This window comes from Silene latifolia, chromosome 5 (assembly GCF_048544455.1).
Source record: "Silene latifolia isolate original U9 population chromosome 5, ASM4854445v1, whole genome shotgun sequence".
Lineage (NCBI taxonomy): Eukaryota > Viridiplantae > Streptophyta > Magnoliopsida > Caryophyllales > Caryophyllaceae > Silene > Silene latifolia.
The window spans coordinates 87,957,342-87,978,851 of NC_133530.1; the positions used below are offsets into that span (position 1 = coordinate 87,957,342).

Genomic DNA, 21,510 nt, shown 5'->3' on the forward strand with positions numbered 1-21,510 from the left:
TCTTCGGCGGGTACTCGGTTTATCGTGCCTTCTTCTTTCCCCGGAGGTGACAACTGGAAAAAAGCAAATTTCCTCGATACCATGACTATTTGTAAGTGGTTTGGTTATCCAGATTTATTCATCACTTTCACCTGTAATCCAAAGTGGTCGGAAATAGTACGATTTGTTTCTAAAAGAGGCTTGCGACCCGAGGATCGTCCAGATATTGTCTGTCGCGTATTTAAAATGAAGCTTGATGAGTTGATTAGGGACTTAAAGGATCGGCATATTTTTGGAAGAGCGCGAGGAGGTACTACCAATTGCTAATCTTTTATTTTAATATATCGTTTCTGACATAGCATTACTGTAGAAAAATGTAATGACATTTATGAACGTGTTTTTTGCAGTCGTGTATACTATTGAATTTCAAAAACGTGGACTCCCTCATGCCCATATAGTATTGTTCCTACATCGGGAGGACAAATTTCCTACAGCCGCAGATGTCGACAAAATCATTTCCGCGGAGATTCCCGATCCGACTACGAGATCCGTCTTACATAGTGTTGTTTGCGAGTATATGCTTCATGGACCGTGTGGTAAAGCAAAGCCCTCATGTCCGTGTATGGTAGGAGGCAAATGCTCAAAATATTACCCAAAGCCGTGCACCGAGAGAACAACGGTTGACGGTGATGGGTACCCTATATACAAGAGAAGCAAGAAAGGAGTTACGGTGATTAAAGATGATGTGCCCCCCTGGAAATGATTTTGTCATTCCATATAACTCTCGATTGTTGTTGAAATATCGGGCTCATATCAATGTGGAATGGTGTAATCAATCTAGATCCATAAAGTACCTATTTAAGTACATTAACAAGGGCTCTGATCGAGTTACAATGCAGTCGTCTTATACACGACGTAATGAGGAGGACCCTGGTCGATTTGATGAGATTAAGAGATTTTACGATTGTCGATATCTCTCTGCATGTGAAGCCGCTTGGAGAATTTTTGGGTTTGATATCCACTACGTAACTCCTGTTTGTTGAAAGGCTACAATACCATCTTCCGGATGAGCAACCTATTGTCTTCCACGATGATGATTGGGTTGATGAGGTCGTAGAAAAGACTTCGCTCGGAGTGTCACAATTTCTTAATTGGATGGGCTGTAATAATTCGACAGTAGAAGAGATGCAGGTTGCTAAAGAATTATTGTACTGTGAATTTCCAACCAAATTTGTTTGGAAAAAGAAACTTAACAATGGAGCCTTAGGAAAAAAAGGATTTACAATTGGTAGGTTGGTTCACGTTCCCCCGCAATGTGGTGAATTGTATTTCATGAGAGTAATGTTGAATCACGTTAAGGGACCAAAATGTTTTGAGGATATTAGGACTGTGAATCACTTTGTTCATCCGACATTTAGAGAAGCATGCTATGCATTGGGATTAATTGGTGATGATCGAGAGTATATTGCAGCTATCAACGAAGCGGTGATTGGGGTCCGCTTCTACTTGAGAAATTTGTTCGCGACGTTATTATTTTGTGGCACGTTGTCTATGCCGAGCGAGTGTGGGACGAAACTTGGCAATCCGCTATCGGACGACATCCTTCATAGGCAACGAACTATTCTTAACAATCAAGGTGTGTCTTCATTTAATAGTAAACATTTACCGCTATTTTAATTAGAACAACTTTAAAACAATTCTTCATATTTCGCATTCTTACCTTCATCTATTCTATTAATTGATTGCTGCAGTATATAAAATCACATAGATAATATTGCAACTTTTTTAACCACGATTTACACTTCAGATGAAGAGTTGCAAAATTATGCACTTATTGATATTGAAAATTCTCTTCAAATAAATGGTAGTTCACTTCGTCGATTTGAGGGGATGCCGTTCCCAGACATGTCTGCAACGACACATCATCGAAATACTTTAGTCATGGATGCGTTGTCGTACGATAGACAGTCCTTGAGTGAAGAACATGAGATTCAGTTATCTTCAATGACCTCGACGAAAGCGAGAGGTTGGTGTATAATGAAGTGATGGAAGTCGCTTTAAATAACAAAGGAGGTGTGTTCTTCGTTTATGGATATGGTGGAACTGGGAAAACTTTCCTTTGGAGAGCCTTGTGTGCTGTTTCGGAGTAAGGGCGATATTGTTGTGGGTGTTGCGTCAAGTGGAATTGCGGCAACATTGATACCAGTGGTGTAACGGCTCATTCCAGTTTGGAATTTCCATTAATGTAACGGAGGATTCCATATGCTCCCGAATTAAGCCCGTGAGTGATTTAGTCAACTTTTGATACGTGCTAAACTCATAATATGGGATGAAGCACCGATGACTCATAGGCATTGCTTTGAGGCCCTTGATAAAAGTTTAAAAGATGTTATGCGTGTTTTGGACGTGGGAAATCTTTGAAGTGCCGTTTGGTGGGAAAGTTGTGGTATTCGGGGTGATTTTAGAGAGGACATTACCGGTTGTTTCAAAAGGAAGTAGAGCAGATGTTGTGGCTGCATCCCCGTGTTCATCGTATTTATGGTCTTTACGCAAGGTATATATATTTCTTTCTTTAAATATCAATATTACCGTTTTATGTGAGTCTTAGTTAATTTATTTTTGTCAATCGTCTTTGTATTTATATAATTTAAAACTTATACCACTTATAGGTACTTAGATTGACCAAAAATATGCGATTGCAAGTTGGTAGTTCAACTGACAATGTTGAGGAGTTACGAAAATTCTCCGAATGGCTCTTGGAGATTGGAGATGGTATAGCAGGCGGTGAAAATGATGGAGAAGTTGATCTAGAATTACCAGCCGACTTACTAATTCAGGATGTGACGAATCCTATTAAGACATTAGTAGATGTCACTTATCCGGATCTGCTAGCACAATTGTGGAATCCGGAATATCTCCAACAAAGGGCAATCCTGGCCCCTACTCACGAGATTGTTGAATCAGTAAATGAATATGTGTTGTCGCTTATTGAAAAGGATGAGAGAATTTATTTAAGCTCCGATGAGGTGTGTAGTGATGACAGAGGTACAGGTGGCGGTGACATTCACTCTATTGAATTCCTCAACAGTATTAAATGTGCCGGACTCCCGAATCACCAGTTGAAGTTGAAGGTCGGTGCTATGGTGATGCTTCTGCGAAACATTGATCAATCACGTGGGTTGTGTAACGGCACGAGACTAATTGTGACGGATCTGGGGGAACGCGTGATAAGATGTACTGTCTTAACTGGTAGTCATAAAGGTGATAGAGTGCATATTGCTCGACTAACACTTACTCCATCGGACACCAGTAAATTTCCGGTACGTTTCAGTAGAAGACAATTCCCCATCGCTGTTTGTTTTGCAATGACGATAAACAAGAGTCAAGGCCAGTCTTTATCTCAGGTCAGCATCTATCTTCCAAGACCAGTGTTTAGTCATGGCCAGCTTTATGTCGCACTTTCCAGGGTCACCCGAAAAGAAGGCTTGAAAATTTTAATTTGTGACTCAGATATGCGTACTTCTACTACGACTACTAATGTAGTGTATCACGAAATTTTTCAATTTTTAGAATAACTTGCATTTGTTAAAGTTGATTATTAGATGTATTTTTCTTTTATCCGATTGTAAAGTTTTGTATGTATGCATTTTTTATTGACAATATTAGATTACGTTATTTTCTTATAAAGCAGTGCATGTGAAGACATGTTTTTAACAAATTTAAACATTAATTATGTACATTGTTGATTTAGACCATTTAGATAGGTACAATAGAAATGCAAAAACAAATATACATTAAAAAAAATTCATTCCGGCCCAAATACATACCCGTGCAATTTTGCACGGGTTTAAAACTAGTTAAACTTTAAAGGAATCGCGAACTTAAGTTGAATCATGTTTTTAAAATAATGTTTAAAAATAAAAAATTCGGGATATCACAACTTTAAAAGTCAATTAAAAAATCTTTACGAATTAAAACTTTCTCATACCCTAGCCTCCATCAATTAAATCTGGGGCTTCCATCGACCATTGATCGATGGTAAGCCCCTCAAATAGTTTAATTTATTATCAATTACTAGTATGAAATATGATGAATTAATCAATAAAAGTCTCCATTTTGGTGAGATTCGTTTTTCCGTCTCTATTTTTGGAGTTTTCTTAGTACTTGTCTTTTTAGGGTTTAGTATTTATTATTGGAATTATAGATAAGGGTGGTTTGTTGAGGATTCATCATAGGATAGTGCTTTTTATCGCCCAAGTTTTACTAGGGTGTGTTTGGATTGACTGATTTGGAGAGAAAAGAAAGGGAGGGAGAGTAAGGGATTTAAAACCCTTATTTGGATAGTAAATGAGGGTAGAGGGAAATGGAGGGGGAGAGATTTGGAGGGATCCAATTTCCCTCCTCCAAGGCTAATCAAAATCTCTTCACAATGGGCAAGATTTGGAGGAAAATTGTATCCAAACAACCACACTTCATTCCCCCTCCCCTTCCCTTCTCTCCCTTTTCCTTCCCTCTTTCCCCCTCCCCTCCCTTTCCCTCCACATTTACTATCCAAACACACCCTAAATGTCGCCCAAAAATGACATAAATTTTCCGATTTTAACACTCATTATCTCTCTATTCCTTTAAAAAAAGATTATTGCGACTGTTTATAATTTTTCCACAAAATCATAAACACATAAACTTGATTAGATAATGAAAACATTTTCGATCATGAATAAGAACGATTTACACTTTAATTAATTCTTTACACTCAACCATTCCAATCCTCTATTTACTAAATAAATAGGCGAAACTCTTATTTTTCCCGCCTAAGTAATATTTCCTAAAATAAAGTGTAGTATTTTTAGCCTATATTATCTCACAATCTTTTAATGACACAATCTTTTAATAAATTTAATATTTAAAATATTCTATATTATTTCACATTATACATAAATTTATCTCCATAATTATATGATAAAAAAATTGTATACTTTTTTTTTAAATAATTGAATATATAAAAATTCATTGACATTTAATGATAAGAAGTTGCACAAAAAATGTTAATAGTAAATATATTTTAAAAATAACATCATTAATTTCTTGGTAAAAAGAAATTTTTTATTAAAATATTCATTTCATGACTTTTTACAATTTTAATTTTCATTGCTCAAATTAAAATAAAGTGATGAGAAACATAAAAAATAAGTGAGTTATTAATTTAAAATCCATAAATAATACGGATTACACTAAAAAGTAAAATTTTATAAATACCGTGCGTATATTGCACGAGATCTAAACTAGTTCATATTAAACAATCATTAGTTCATGAACCACATACTTCATCATAAAAATCGATTAAGCATAATTCATGAGACATCATCATCAATTTCAAATTTTCAATTCATAATCAACTACAGTATCACGTGAGTATCAACCTATAACATCACCACCAACAAACCTAGAAAACCCAATTTGTCACCACCAAGCCATCTTCTTCCGGCAGTAGCTAATATTATTGATTTCATTGTAAAGGGATTAGTCGATTAGGTTGCTCGTAGTTATGGAAGTCTGTAGATTGATTGATTCATTCTTCTATATTGTTAAAAGGAGGATGATGATGATGATGATGATGATGATGATGATGATGATGATGAATGTTAAAGAGGATATAGTGGCCTAGTAGGGGAGGTGAAAGGAATTGATGAAAATGAACTAATAAGAGGGGTAATTTTGACTTTTACTCCGGCGAAATTAGTAATTTTAGGGCGATAAAAAGAAAAAGTGTTAATCAAACCCGTTTTTATCCGAAACCTGACCTGAAACCCGTATAAACCCGACCCATATAAACCCGTATTTTACAAACCCGAGATGGACTCAACTCGTATTTTACCCGAACTCGAAACGACCGAACCCGTGTTTAATAGGTCTAGGCGTCTAGCCGTATCTCAAGTCTGAGAGCACAAACAAACTCTCCTTCCCATAGGTTAAAATTCTTGAGTTTCCAGTGCTGTTCACCTATTGTTTTTATTTCACAGTTGCCATGAACGAGGTACGTTACTCTTATCTAAACCTAAATTTGATTGAACTCCCCCCAACTTGAAACTTAGTTTGCTGATTTTTTGTTTTTTGTATGTTGTCTTATTAGCCTATCATCTATCAACGTTTCAAGTGTAAACCCCTCCCTAAGGAGCCCAACCTGTCTCAAAGGTTGCAATTTGCCTTGCAAAATGATGACAAAGATGAATTTATGAGGCTTATCAAACACGACGGATTCCCAGAATTAAGACAACAACCCTTAACTTGTTTTACACGTGATATCTTTGTATATGACGCTCTGGAAATTGCTATTGCGGTTTTTAATGGTGAAACTAAAGGTATTATTGATATGGAACACTCATTCAAGGATGGATTCACTCCTCTTCATTTTGCCACTTTCTACCACGCTCCTAGATTGACCAATTTTCTTCTTCATAGAGGTGACAATAATGTTGATGTCACCCCTTTTGACTTCGCCTTCGACCATATCAGGTAATTCAAATCAACTCCTTTACTTTCGTTTTCGCGAATGCGGATGTGGTAATTAACCTCTTTAACTTTGTGCAATTGTGAAATTAGTCAGGAATCTATTTTTGAAATAATGCTCAAAAATAAAATATTTGTCGTTTTGGGTTGGTTTTGAAAATATTTGTCAAAATGGTGTCCACGTTGGCTCGGGATTTGTGGACCTAAAACACGTCACTACCAATGGCGTGTTTATAATGAGTAGGAAAAGAAACTTCATTAAAAAATGGACTAAAACAGACACGTCACTCCCTATGGCGTGTCTATGTATAATTTTTTTTTACTTTTTATTTTTTAAAGTTCTGTCAGTTGAGAAAAAAATTTGTCGTAAAGACATGCCACTGCTAATGGCGTGTTTCCTTCACAAAACACACGCCATTGATAGTGGTGTGTTTCAGGTCTAGAAATTCCGAGCCTACGTGGACACCATTTTGACAAATATTTTCAAAACGACAAATATTTTATTTTTGAGCATTATTTCAAAAATGGATTCGAAATTAGGCCCCATAAGTTTCATTTGGAGCAATCAAGCTGTAAATATGTATGTAACAATGTTCTTCAATAATTAATTAAATTATGTAGAATTTTGTAAAGTTGTAATTAGTAAATTGTTATTATTTAATAAATTGTTTAATGGCAATATAAAATATTTTACTTAAAATTTTTGTGAAATTTTTTAAAAATTGGATTAAATTTCACTTTTGGTGAAACTTAAGATGCTTCAGTTGCTCCAAATGAAGCTTATAAAGCCTAATTTCACAATTAAACAAAGTTAAGAGGCTTAATTACCACTTTTGCGGTTTTCGTTTTCATATAATCTAATTTGGCTCTTGATATTCATACATTTACATTATCCAGTTATTCTGGTTCTCGCAAATCACTCTTTGAGATGTTTACCTGGCTTTTCTATCATCATGTTTGTCCTCTTCTCTTGTTTTTATTTATTTATTTATTTATTTTTATTTTCATTTGTTGAATGTATCCATGAGACCCAACTTATAAAGGTATATTATGAGTGTTACAGAGGTGTAGCATGGAAGTAATAAGGATAATTGTACTAAATATGCAAAATACAAAACGGGTGAGGGAAAGATTTGTCAAATATGCACACGAGGGCCAAGTAAATAACTTAGCTGTGCTGTTTATGGCTGTTCCCGAGCTGTTCTTATCATCTCAAGGAAGTGAGTCGTCTTTGTTGAGCGAGCTCAAGCTTGAATTGAATCCCTTGGTGAATAATAATAAGGATATCGAAAAGCAACAGATGTCTCTATTGCTTGATATTTTTGCTATGGTCGGTCATCAGCTTGCTGCATATATAAGGCTTCAACAATTTTGTGTATGTTCTTCTCTCACATCTTCTTTTTTACTCGCGTACTTAATTCATTACTATGCCATAAGTTAAGTTTCACTCATTTCTTCAATAAAGGTGATACCTCACTTGGAAACAGCTTATGACTGTTATGATCAATCATATCTAGAAATGGATTTCTTCCTTCGTGAAGTTGCTCGCAAGAAGCCAGGAGTTTGTTCTACTGATTATTATTTAAGGTTTGTCTATTCGCTCTAAATATATATAATACCGATTTTACAGTGATTTCGGTTGCTCTTCTGCTAGTATTTTACACAAGCTCCTCCCTTTCAGATTTTTTGAAGCCGACCCGGTAAAATATGCTGATGATGTGCTGCCCGACTGGGATGATGTTAGCAAACAACTAACTCTTTTAAATTGTTATGTGCATTTTGAAAGTTCTCTAAACTTGAGCCTGATGGATTGATGTATCAGTTCACTTCTCAATTGAAGAAAAGCCCAGTATTCGAAGTATTCTCTTTCTTGCCTGATTTATTGGGAAGACAGGATTTCAATCGAACTGATATTTACAAGTACGACCAGTCTTCTTCTTCTTCTTCTTCTTCTTTTCGTTTGTGTGCCGTGTGCCATCTGCTTATTTATTTATTTTTTGTGTTTGATGTACTAGGCTCATTCCCAGTCTAGACTCTCAGAGTGCAGGTATTTTGTTACTTGTTACTTGGCTTTTAACCATAGTCTTTATATACACCTTTTAGCTTAGGCAGATATGTGATAATGATAATGAATCAATTTCATTTTGAGGAAGTTGAGGTGGTAAGGGCATTGCCTTAAACTTTGCTGTTTATTTCCTTTGCAGCTCGTCTAAATAGTGCTATTGAAAACAAGTTAGCATCAATGTCAAGTTTGCACGACTCTCTTGAGGTTAGGTTTTGTTTGTTTGTTTGTTCCTAGCATTTCATCTTAGCAGTTGTTTGGTTGCATATAGGAATTTGTATTGCCTAGAAAGCCATAAAACACGTGAATTTAAAATTCATGTGAATTGCAAAAAATTGTTTGGTTGCTATGAGGAAAGCGCGAAAGTGGCAATTTGCCCCCTTAACTTTGTTCAATGGTGAAATTAGGCCCTTTATGTTTCAATTGTATCAATTAAGCCCCTTAACTTTAGTCAAAAGTGAAATTTAACCCCATTATTTGATTTTTCATGAAATTCCACCAAAATTTATTTTTATAATCCAATTAATCAAATATAAAATTTAATTTTAGAACTTTATAAATTTTATACAATCTATAATTGTAATAACGAGTATTTTTTATAATTTTACAATTTTAGACAATTTATTCTAAATGTAAAAATAGTTCATAAAATTGTATCACATTTTTATTTTGTTTAACATAGATGAATGTAAAATTATTCTTTAGATGAATAGCTAAACTTATACATAAATTAAGAAAGTTTAAATTAGTAATTTTTATGTAATATTAGTTGTATAATATAAATATAAAATAATTTTTTGTTGAAATTTAAGTGAAAAATAAAAATTGGGATTGAATTTCACTTTTTGTTAAAGTTATGGGGCTTGATTGCTACAATTGAAAGTTAAGAGGTCCAATTTCACCATTGAACAAAGTTAAGGGGGGTAAATTGCCACTTTTGCGGATGAAGAAAGTGTAATTCATGTAGGCATTCTCACTTACCTACACCCTAGGTAGGCAAGTTCCTCCATTATGGAGGAATTGAAATTTATGGGAACTTCCAATTCATGTGAATTGGCTAACCAAACAACATACCTATTTTGCAATTCACATGAATTTAAGCTCCTGTATTATTTAGTGGGCATTTCCCGCTATAACCTAGCTAGAATCGTGGCTCAATTTTTGTAATTGCTGTTGGCCCTAATAGCAAATCGTGTGGCGACTCTATACGGATTTATATGGAACCCTTTTTTTGTGTGTAACATTGTAAAATTAGAAACTAACAAGGTGTATAACACATAGGTGTTCAGTATGGTAACACTTCAACAGCTTTAGAAAAATGAACTATCAAGTATTTTACTTTTAGTAGTCGTCTTGTAATGTTCTCCGTATAACTTATTTGAAACCTTTTCCCTTAATTTTTTTTTTTTTTTTCATTTCTTTTTGTAAGAGAAGAACAATTCATTAATTAATAGACCAAATATACAAAACTTACAAAGGATATGGTATAATCGAAAAACAACCCTAGTAAACTAAGAATCTCAAACCATGATCTAACAATTCAGCATGTTCTCATAGCTTTTAAATGGATAATCGAAAAATAACCCTAGTAAACTAAGAATCTTCATGTAGCTTTTGAATGGATAATTCGTTTGATTCGTTAAAAGAGAGAAATACTTTTACCGGTTCCAGAATCTTTTTCTCGTCAATAACCTTAATACAAAATTCATTATATCGCTTAAAATTTCAGATACCAACTCTTTATACTAAAAACATACAAACTTCACTAAAATAATACAAGTTGATGCAATTTATTATATCTATAAAAGTTATAGGAAATATACTAATTCATGGACTATACAACCAGTTGTATATGTTGTACGGTGTAGAACCTGAGCTTTGTGTCAAAGTATCCGAGCTTTATATTAAAGAATATGAGTTTTATTAGAAAATATTGAGTTCATTCATTTACACATTAAAAACATGAAATTTAAATTAGCTCAGAAAGAATACACGTAAGCTCGGATTCTTATACTTGGTTGTACCATACTTATGGTACAACTGGATATATAATCCTATTTGTGGAAATATACAAGCTAGTTTAAACGTTGAGTTTGTTCCACCCAAAGTGAGCAACTATCACGGAGAGTAGTTGAACACCACCAAGTGGAAATCCAGTCTAACTTCGCTGATGTAGGAGTCGATCAAGCAACTAAACCTGGAAATATTCATAAATATATGAAACGTCAACCAATCATATACAATTATATTTGCAATAATATCATTTAGAAATAAGACTCTCCTACAAGTATATCAAAGGTTGCATACAAGGAAAATAAATAATGAACATATTTAAGAAATAATATAAAAGGATAATGTGAGTACTATCAAATTTGCAAACAATAAAGAAATAACTTGCTTTGATTGATGACAAATGATCAGCCCACAACTAGGCAAGATGCCAATTACCCTTATAGTATCATTGTATTATACGGATGATGCTACGGTTACACTTAGTGTATAGGATTTTCAATACACCACGAATTAAATTTCAACATGTGGTGGAATCTATTAGTAGTCATGGAGGGAATTTGGAATAGGTTTGTATGGAAAATTTTGGAAGTTTGTTGATTTTGATATGATGATTAATAATTACTAGTATTGGTGTCCGGCTACGCCCGAGCTACTTTTATTTATCATTAAAATTTATTTTCAATTTAATAAAATTACTTTAAAGTTGCATAACAATTCATAAATTTATCTTTAATATACTTTTCTATGTTATATCTTAAAATTACGATGAAATAAATTATGAGACACATTTACTACCGCTATTAATATTTTACTTAAATTGATTAGTTAGCTAATTGTTCATATATGTTTTCTTTTGTTGCTAGTATTGTTATTTTTATTACATTCGCTATTACTACGGTTACTTTCACTACTCCAGCCGTAGTTATTATTAGTTTCATTAGTGCCGCATGAATATTGATAATTTCACTACTCCCGTTGTCGCTTCTATTACTTTCACTACTCCCCTTGCTAATATAGTTACTTTAACTATTCAAATGAGTGATTACTAACATATTGTTATATCCAATGTTAGTATAATTATTTTCACTACTAACATAATTACTTTTACGATTTAGCCATATAAATTTCAAAAGGTTATATATTTATAAAAATATATTACATATATGCATTAAATTAAATCGAAATAAATAAAATATTATATCTTTTGAAATCTAGCTTGATTTATTTACCTTTTAATAGCTTCCAAAATATAATCTACTTATACTATATTTGTGTATGTTAAATAATTGTATAATAATTATACGATTATACTAATTAATAACATAAGTGAGGCATGTTTATTTTAAGGAAAATCACCATATTTTGATATTCTCTAATTTTATACTTCAACCAAAACTATATAATATTTACATTTTAGTCGCGTGGTACACTGCTATCAATTAAAAACTATATAGTATAACTAATTTGTATAAATTTATTTAATTACATTGAAGTCCCTTGATTCTGAAATATATATAGTATTGATATATTTACTATAATTTAATATATTATATTTAAAAAAAACTTTTTTTTTACATATCTTCTTAAATTTTCTACATTAACAGTCTATTATCATAAATTTATACGGTGAATTTGGTTTACAAAAAACAAAATCTTAAAGTCATACATTTACTTTGAATTAAAAAAAAAATTAATCAATTTGAGTTAAATAGAAAATCTGGAAAATATCTGGGTATTTTGGTCTTTCTATAGTATATTAACTTAACGAGTCGGGAGTTATGTTAAATGATGTTCGGGAATGAAATATGGTTGAAGTTCAGATATATAGAGTGTATGTAGGTTTTTATTTGTAGTAAACGAAATACAAGGTGGTAATTTGTAAAATACGGTAAATACTGGGTGGTAAATAACAATTTTCACTAGATTAAACTTGTAAATTAGTTACTTACTTGTAAATTAGTTACTTACATGTGAAAGTGAAAGACAACCGACATGAGTGAGATGAAAATGAGAGGGAGATTGATGTGACAGATGAAAACAAGGGTTTTGAGATTCATTAAGGGGTGTATGGTTCACGCGTGGGTATGGATTTGGAATTAGGAATCATACATGAGTGACAATTTTCACTAGATTTGCAGATGGTGATTGAAATATAAAACAATTTTGGGGCCTACCATCGATTAATTATCAATGGAAAGCCTTAGTGACTTACTGTGGTTTATGGAAGCTAGGGTTTTAAAGGACCAGGAAGACAGTTGTTTTTTTTTCCGTCTTTTATTTGGGATTTCTTTGGATAATATTGATTTGATTTTGCAGACAACTGCTAAAATATCGAAGGAAGGGGGGAAGCATCTACCCCTAGGGTTTCCCATCGTTTTCTCCAAGCAGGAAGAAGGGAAGCATCTACCCCTAAGGTTTCCCATCATATCCTCCAAACAGTCGTTACGTACAAGCATGGCTAGTGCAAAACCGATTGTCAAGTTTACTCCCATAAAACGCTGGGAGAACAAAGTGGGGCTGGAGATCAAGCTGAAATCTTTCTTCTCATTTGCGAAGCTGTCGCACTGGGCACAGTTTGCCAAGCATCTGCTAAAATGAATGAACTCGATATTTATGGGAGTGGTATTGTTGTTATAAGATTTGTTTCGAGTTTTAGAAGTGATGTCGTGTGGATGTTTTGTTGTGACTCAAGTATAGATTGTGATCTTGAACAAACAAAATGTTGTGCATTCTTATTATTTCAAAAGTATTTCTGCTCTAGGTATCGTGAATCGATCGATGAGAACAACTTATTGAAATAAAATGGTTGAATTCGTTGTTAAGTTTAATCCGTTGTGTTGTTCGGTGACATGTTCATGTAAGAAATATGAGTCCAAAGGTTTATTATGTTGTCACGCCTTGAAAGTTTTAAACCTACATGGAACGAGTACAATTCCATCAAAGTATATACTTAAGAGATTGACCAAAGATGTGAAAAAAGGAGCGAGGATAGTTGGAGATGCTAGCTTGAATGAAGCAGTCCCGAAACTTTCTGTGACACTTCAAAGAAGTTATTTGATGCACAAAGCTTATAAGGCCATAAATCAAAGTGTTTTAGATTCAAACGGGGTTGGAGATTGCAGAAAAATATCTAGTGATGGTAGTTCCTCGAACTCAGATGACGATGGAAATGGTGAAATCAGTAGCAATGGAAATCATGTTCCACAAGTGAAGAACCCGACTAAAAGAAGACCAGTTGGTGAATCTAATGCTAGACTTCAAGGGGCCCTTGAGAAGAGATAAAAATCAACAAGGTAAAGAACAATCAGTATATTAATAGATAAATTTTATACTTTTGGTTCTTATAGCTTACTTCTAAATTTACACAAATTTGTTTCTTGAAACATTTGATCTTATATTTTTGGTTTTCAATTTTGCAGGAAACGGTAGAACAAGAGCTCTTAATGATGGAGTAGTTGGAAGAGTGGCACATCTTGTTTTAGAAGCAAATTAATAAAGAGTTTTTTTAGCTCAATTTATACCGGGATTTATACCGAAATTTCTATTAACTATTAATTCATAACAATTTATAGTTCAGTTTTTCGTCAATGTAATGATGATTTGGAGGGAATATTAGTCTTTGAAGTAAAATGTCTCCGAACAGCATTCATGATGCTCATATAATTTTTGGCAGTGGTTGTACTTGTGCAGGGACCATATTACAATTTAATCAATTTAAAAAATAATTGCAAAAGCTTCCTGAGGAAAGTTAAAGAATCTCAGAAAAATAGCTTGCTGGATTTATTTATTTCTTAAAATGGGGTTGACTTTGAGCCATTTTTATTGGTTTGTAACACCACGTCATTATAGTGATGTGGTGTTTACGTAACACCAGAAAATTTCCATAAAACCACGTCATTTTATCCCGCAAATTCTCACATCAATATATGGTGCAAGGCTATGTACCGAAAAAAAAAATATGGTGCAAGGCTGAGTTGTTCGTATTCTCTCATCATAGTGTCTTCAATTGAACTCTTTTTAGTGTTAATTAAAGTGGATTTATGAATGACCAAAAGATGTTATAGACAATAAGGCCCTATTTTTTCCGAGTTAGTAGAACCGAATGAGGCTGAGTTGAATTAAATTGAGTTGAATGAGGCTGAACTGAATAATAAAAATTGCATTTTTAATTTTTTATAATAAAAAAAATAATAATATTAATGCATTAATATTAATACTAGAGTAGATCCCGTGCGAAAGCGCGTTTTTTTTAAATCGCTTTGTATACAGAATTTAACAATCAACTTAATAATATTTAACTAGTGTAGATCCCGCGCAAATGCGCGGTAAATATAGGCCTTTTAATTTTTAGTGCATTAGTTATAGATTTTAGATTTATATCTCACGGATTTTTCTAAAAAATAACTAATATTAAAATAAATCTAAAGAATTGAATAATTCCATGAATTGTGTTTTTCATAAAAATATTTTAACTACATCAAATTATTTAAAAAAAATTATTTTTTCGTAACGAAATTAATAATAGGAATATTGTTGTTATGTATAGATTAATTTAAATGGAAAATTAGCTTAATAAATAAAAATCTAATTTATTTCCATATATAAGTCTGAACACTTTGGAAGGAAAATTTTAGAGAAGTTGTATTCTCTTATTATATATAGGAGGATTTATATTTTTTTAAATTTGTAGCTCATTAATATTTATCAGTTCACTCCATTGTATTTTGATATGAAACAAAAAATTGAAATGGAAAACTAATAAAAAATTATTTAAGTTGTGAATTTATTTTAGTGAATGTTTTTTGTCACGAAACTAATAGTAAGAATGTGTCAAGTTATTCTCTACAATAATAATTATTACATTACTGAAAAATTTAGCAACTTATACTTTATATTTTAATATCAATTTTATTTTATTTTAATGAAAAAATCATAATTATGAATTTATTTAAAAAATGAGAGCTTATTTATAAGAATATATTCATTGAAAAGATAATAATGTAATGAAAGAAAATTTTATTTATTACTTTATTTAGCTAGATGCTTTTTGGAGGGAAAACTAAAAGAATTTTTATTCTCTTAGTAGTAGGGGGGATTGTATTTTGAATTTAACGGTAAAATGAACATTTTTAATACAGAGTATATAGCCGTATCAGGTTCAAAAGAAAAATTTAACATTTTTAGTCGGAATAAAATTAACAATTTAAATGAGACTTTGTATAAATACATATATGAGAAAAATGTTTAGTAACATGAGAAAAATATCATGCCTAAATTATGAAATTTTTAGTATTTAAGAAGATATTCGGATGCATTATGTAGTCATAGAATAACTTCCAAAATTAAGGCTCAAGTTGTCGCTAAAGTATTTTAGGCTGGAGGACTTACCGTTGTGTGTTTAGCTATCAGTTGGGTACTTTGTTTTCGGTGTCTGGGTCGTGCTCTGCTTGCTCTCGGGTCTTTGATGAGGATATCTACGAGGATCATATCGTGTCGTGTGTTGGAACTGTTGGTATTAAGCATCGACATAACCTTGTTCATGACACCCTCATGGATATTTGCTTCCGGTCTAGGATTTCTGCTGGTAAGGAGGTGGATATTAGTTTGATCGATGGACATGACAGGCCCCTAGGCCTCACAATTTAGATGGTGTATTTTCTTAATGAGGTAGGATTGGTGAACCTTTATCAGAATAGATGTGTTGCCTTTATATAGACTTTTGGCATCAAAGAGTCAACTGAACAGTTTCCTAAATTGTGAGTGGTAAGTTATGTGAGACAATAGTGAAAACGAAATCCTAGGTAAATTCCACCATAGAATGGACCAAATTAATTTCCATAAAATAACTTAATTAAATATTAATATAATACTTATTTATTTTATGAAATATCTTACATTCTCCCACTTGGTCCATTTAACAATAGACGGAACATATGGATCATAACGACGAATTCTCTTAGAGCGAGAATTAATTTTTCATGTATCACAATATATAAAGTCACTCACACCACACACATTTGACTTAATGAGTAAACCCCATGTTTACTCCAGCTTTAAACAAAAATGATATTTCTCAACATAATTTCATAAATATCGCGCATATAAATCAAAATGAGAAAATATCCAACTTAATAAAAGTTTCTACAAAAACTTAATGAATGTACTACATAATGGAACAAAGTCTCATTCTCACTACATGATCCTTGAAAGTCTTAATGACATGCCTTTAATCAAGGGATCTCCAATCATCAACTCTGTGCTAATGGTGTTCAATGATCACTTTCTTTTCCTAAACTCACTCTTTTATGACTAGATACTTTATGTCGATGTGTTTAATTTGACTCCCACTTTTAATATTCTTAGCCATAAACACAGCAGTTGAATTATCACAATACATTCTTATTGGCCTACAAACAGAGTCAACAACTATAAGCCCATATATGAAACTTTTCAACCAAACACCATGTGAGGTAGCCTCAAAACAAGATACGAACTCAACCTCCATAATAGATGTAGTCGTCAAGGTTTGCTTCACACTCCTTCATGACACAGCTCCATAAGCTAGAATAAACACATATCTTGATGTGGGTTTACGTGAATCTATGCAACCAGTGTAGTCGGAGTATCCTGCCACTCCAAGATTGTTGAGTTTATCGATCTGGTACTTAAGAGGGGGAGGGGGTGAATTAAGTACCCTTTTTAAAATTAACGTGAAAATTAAAAGGAATAACTTGTTCACGTTCGATAATAACACAGTATACATGCAAAATGAACAGTCACGGAAACTGTGCAAACAATCAGAGTTGTGCTATACTGTGATAACTGAGCTCGTGAATCAAAAGGAAAAATAAAACAAGAAATGAAAATAACCAAAACGAAAAAGAGGCACGAGACACGAGATTTTTAACGTAGTTCGACCTACTCTCTAAATGTCTACGTCAACCTCTCTCTTATTAATATTCACTTTATAACTAAACCCGATTACAAAGTAAATCCCCACGATCAACCCCGATCGTGTCACTCGAGTACAACCCCGTACCCCAAAAGCACTCTCTCACAAAAAGAAATTTACAACAAACTTTGTCTCCTTATATGGTTCAATACTTAAGAACAATGGAGAACAAATTAGTCCTATGAATATGAGAAACTTAAGCACATGAGAATGGTTCACAAGACACGAAAAAAACACTTTGCAAATGATTTTAGCTTAAGATACACGCGAGGAATGATTTGCAAGACAAAAGCTTTTTGGTGCAATCTCTAATGCTCTATTTTTCGGTAAAACAGATGGATGGTCAACTGCAAAGATATATAGAAAAATAGTTTGGAAACAAACCCTATATTTTTGGCAAAGAGATAAAGCAAATAATATCTTTTAGAATAAAAATATTCCATAAAATAATTTGACTTCTTTTGTAAGATAAATCTTCCAAATATTTTTCAAAGATATTTTTTTTCAAAACAATCAGAAAGTTATTATAAAAATATCTTAGCCAAACTATTTTATACAGAAAATATTTTACTCGAAATTCTTTCTTTGCCAAAATAAATCACGTGTTCTTCATTCTGTACCGGTGAACCATTCATTGCTGAATAGTCTTCGACACTGTTCAGAACACAATGAGTGAGTTTAAGAATCATATTCTTACAATGCTGCTAGACAAAGACGGACACAAAGTATAACAGCTTCCAACCTCTTTGATTGATGTAGTCCAGACCTGCAACATTAGAACTCTTGCCAAAACAATGAATGAGAAGGAACAGAGGATTGGGAACTTGTCATCATCAAGAATCATAGCTCAACAAATTCCCCCTTTGATGATGACAAATTCCTTTAAAAATATTTCCCCCTTAAAAAAGCAATTAAAGCGTATGGCATCCAAGACAATTAAAACAAGACAAACTAGAATTAGAGAACATTCACAATATCAGTCTAACAATAAAACATAAACCATAAGTCTAGAAAAGAATAATGAGATCCTCACCCATAGATCAAGGTCTAATACTAAGTAGCTACCTAGTGCAATACGTCCCTACATCTTTCCCCATCTTGACATCATCAAAAGGAGAAAGAGGTGCAAAAAGGAATGACGTAATGACCACAATCAGAGATACTAAGAGCAGCTACCGGACACAGTCCAATGACATCATCATAATAAGTACAGACTATCTAAGAGAGTATCAAAATAACCATATCCAGCAAGAAAAGATGACAAAATAGACAAGATAAAAGGTAAGCAAGTCAAGGCTAGGTGTTGAGCAAGGGTAGGATTTGGTCAAGTTTGGCATGAAGAGAGGCATTTCCAGCTTCCAATTTCGCAACCCAGGTATCAAGAGCCGCAAGACCACTGTCAACCTTATCCGAGTGACCAACCACAGCTTCCGTGAGAGTGTTCACACGAGAATTTAGAACCTCAATACCCCATGTACCAACACTGTTGATATCGTCATCAGCCGGATGCCCTCCAAGACCCCCGACTTCTTCCAACTGCATCTGTCTCAATAGCCCATCACGCATCTCATCCCGCATATCAAGCCCAAAACTTTTATCCGTCAAGAGACCCATTTCTTGAAACACATAAGAGAGCCACATTCCATAAGGCAAAGGATGAACTTCATCTGACACTTGAAAAGTCTCCGCAATAGACCGAATATGATGAAACATAATATTGGGAAGACTCAATGGAATTTGTTTAAACAAATGATATAAAATCAAGAGGTCAGAAAGTAAAAAACTACCACGGGTTTCTTTACGCGAAGTGATAGTGCGACGGACACAATTAAACATAAACTTTTGCTCGGCACTCATAGTGCGTGGCAAGATATGGACACGAGCATCAGATGTGATAGTATTGTCAAAGAACTGTAAGATCTCCAATTTACTAACATGAGACACTCCAGGCCAAGTGTTTTTATCGACCCGACCAAAACCTTCAATATGGACTTGAAACATAATCGCAAGGTCCTTAGGGTGAAGAACCAAAGTGTGGCCATTTATCTTAGCCGTGAGCATTTTACAAGACGCATTAACAGTGACGGTCTGATAAAATTGAATAAGTTCTGGAACATAAAGAGGACAGGTCATACCGAAGAGTGGAACCTAGTTCTGAATTTCAAGAGCTGCAAGAAAAAAACCGACTGACTCCTTTTCCACTAGCCACGAGGTTGGATAGTATCGACCCGACATAATCGGATACCCAAACTGTAATACTACGGATTTTATAGGCTGGTACTCGACCGAGTATGGCCTACTCGGTCGAGTAAAGTGTGTTGGGTTTTCTGTTTGGCTTCTGCCCAGGAATACTCGGCCGAGTATGGGTAATACTAGACCGAGTAGAGGATACTCGGCCGAGTATACCCTGTACTCGACCGAGTATCCGACCTGACGGTTATTATTTCCGCGGTTTTGGTTAAAATGATTAGAGGTTATATATAATCGTTCGTCAGTTTCTAAATTCATTTTTCCCTAAAAACATAAACTACGTTCATTCTCCTCTAATCATCTTCATCAATTCCAAGTCAAAGGTCGTCGATTGTGGGTTCTAGCATTTCATTCCGTGTCAATCGCCGTAGTAAGTGTCTTATCCTTGTTCATCTATTGTCATTCTTATAAGTTAACAAACCCTAATTTGGTTAATTTGGGGGTTTAGGGTTTTGGTCATCATATGTTGTTGATTGTTGATTATCGTTGTTGTAGGTGATGATGTGTTACTAGTTGTGCATTTGTATGATTGATTGCAGCGTAGCGGATTGCGAAAAGGTAGGGTTTCCCTACTCAGTTACTGTTAATTGATTTAAGACTGTGCTTGTGTTGTAATTGTTGTTATCTGCTGATCATCGGAGTATGGGTGTTGTGATGGCGGTGGTGATGTGGTTGTGTTGTGACGGTTATGGTGTTGTGACAGTTGTGATGCTGTGGTGTTGTATGATTGTGGTGGAGTCACTTGCAGGAGTGGCTTCACACCCTAGTTCGCCCTCCGTGGAACCCGCCACGGGAGGAGATGTGCACATTAAGGGACAGGGATTGTTAGTCGCTCGTTGATGAGCTGGACTAGGTGGGGATGGGCTGCGGTCACCCACTGGCGGCGAGGATTACCTGTTGCGATGGGTAATCTGGTAGGGCTCCGGTCACCCACTGGCGGCGAGGATTACCTGTTGCGATGGGTAATCTGGCAGGGCTACACACTTCGGTGTGTAGTCGGTTACTGTGTGAGATCGGGAGACCAGGGATGGAGGATGATCAGCCGGTTAAATTGTTTGTTTGTCTTATCTTGATTGAACGGTACTGACCCCGTTGTTGTTGTTTTGTAAAACCTGCGGTGATCCATTCGGGGATGGTGAGCAGATTATGACAGGTAATGCAGATGTTTAGCTATGGGACAGTCATGGGGAGTCATCACTCGAGTCTAGCTTCCGCCGTCAAGAGACTTAGCTTGCATTCTTTGTAGTTGTTAGACCTTTCACAGTTATACTTTGGTTTGGTTTTGGAAACATGTAATCACTAACTCTTTATACTTTAATAAAGGTTGTTTGGAATTGGTAACTTTGATATGCTAACCTCGGGAAACCGAGATGGTAACAGTCTTTCATGCTGGGGTAGTCCTTGGTAAGGTACCTTGGTATGTGGGGGTGTTAAAAATTTATATCAGAGCCAAAGATTCCGGCACCTAAATAAATGAACCTAATGAACTTAGGTAGTCTAAATAAAATGAACCCGGGGAGAGTTGTTTGGAGCTACCGCAAAGACTTGGGAGACGTCCCGGAGTCTCACTAAGGCCCTTACGATCTCAAGCCGGTCACATGGGGGGAAAATTTTATATGTTTGAGTCTTGTGTGTGTAATACTTGTAACTTGAGTCTTGTATAGTTGTTGGATGAAATGAAAGGATCTGACCATGGTGGTATATGATAAAGGAATTGCGTAGTTGTGTGTGACAGAACCTGAAGCAT

General features: G+C 34.3%; 2 protein-coding genes across 2 annotated transcripts; both read left to right on the forward strand.

Moving 5' to 3' along the window:
* The first annotated feature begins 1,134 nt into the window (after positions 1 to 1,134).
* Positions 1,135 to 3,554, forward strand: LOC141655721 (uncharacterized). Its single transcript, XM_074462786.1, has 4 exons — positions 1,135 to 1,615; positions 1,787 to 2,005; positions 2,403 to 2,533; positions 2,649 to 3,554. The coding sequence occupies exons 1-4, from the start codon at positions 1,135 to 1,137 to the stop codon at positions 3,552 to 3,554; spliced, it is 1,737 nt and encodes a 578-aa protein (XP_074318887.1).
* Positions 3,555 to 5,926: 2,372 nt separating this feature from the next.
* Positions 5,927 to 13,389, forward strand: LOC141656226 (uncharacterized). Its single transcript, XM_074463065.1, has 10 exons — positions 5,927 to 6,013; positions 6,110 to 6,492; positions 7,384 to 7,441; positions 7,550 to 7,861; positions 7,952 to 8,073; positions 8,168 to 8,225; positions 8,309 to 8,406; positions 8,502 to 8,533; positions 8,691 to 8,755; positions 12,878 to 13,389. The coding sequence occupies exons 1-10, from the start codon at positions 6,005 to 6,007 to the stop codon at positions 13,157 to 13,159; spliced, it is 1,419 nt and encodes a 472-aa protein (XP_074319166.1). The 5' UTR covers positions 5,927 to 6,004; the 3' UTR covers positions 13,160 to 13,389.
* Positions 13,390 to 21,510: the final 8,121 nt, after the last annotated feature.

Bases quoted from the DNA above. Each gene is read 5' to 3' on its own strand.
- LOC141655721 (XM_074462786.1), top strand. From the start codon at position 1,135: ATGGGCTGTAATAATTCGACAGTAGAAGAGATGCAGGTTGCTAAAGAA. The intron at 2,006-2,402 runs GTTGGTGTATAA...AAATCTTTGAAG, and splicing joins GACCTCGACGAAAGCGAGAG to TGCCGTTTGGTGGGAAAGTT. The intron at 2,534-2,648 runs GTATATATATTT...TACCACTTATAG, and splicing joins ATTTATGGTCTTTACGCAAG to GTACTTAGATTGACCAAAAA.
- LOC141656226 (XM_074463065.1), top strand. The intron at 7,862-7,951 runs GTATGTTCTTCT...TCTTCAATAAAG, and splicing joins TAAGGCTTCAACAATTTTGT to GTGATACCTCACTTGGAAAC. The intron at 8,226-8,308 runs GTTAGCAAACAA...TTGATGTATCAG, and splicing joins TGCTGCCCGACTGGGATGAT to TTCACTTCTCAATTGAAGAA.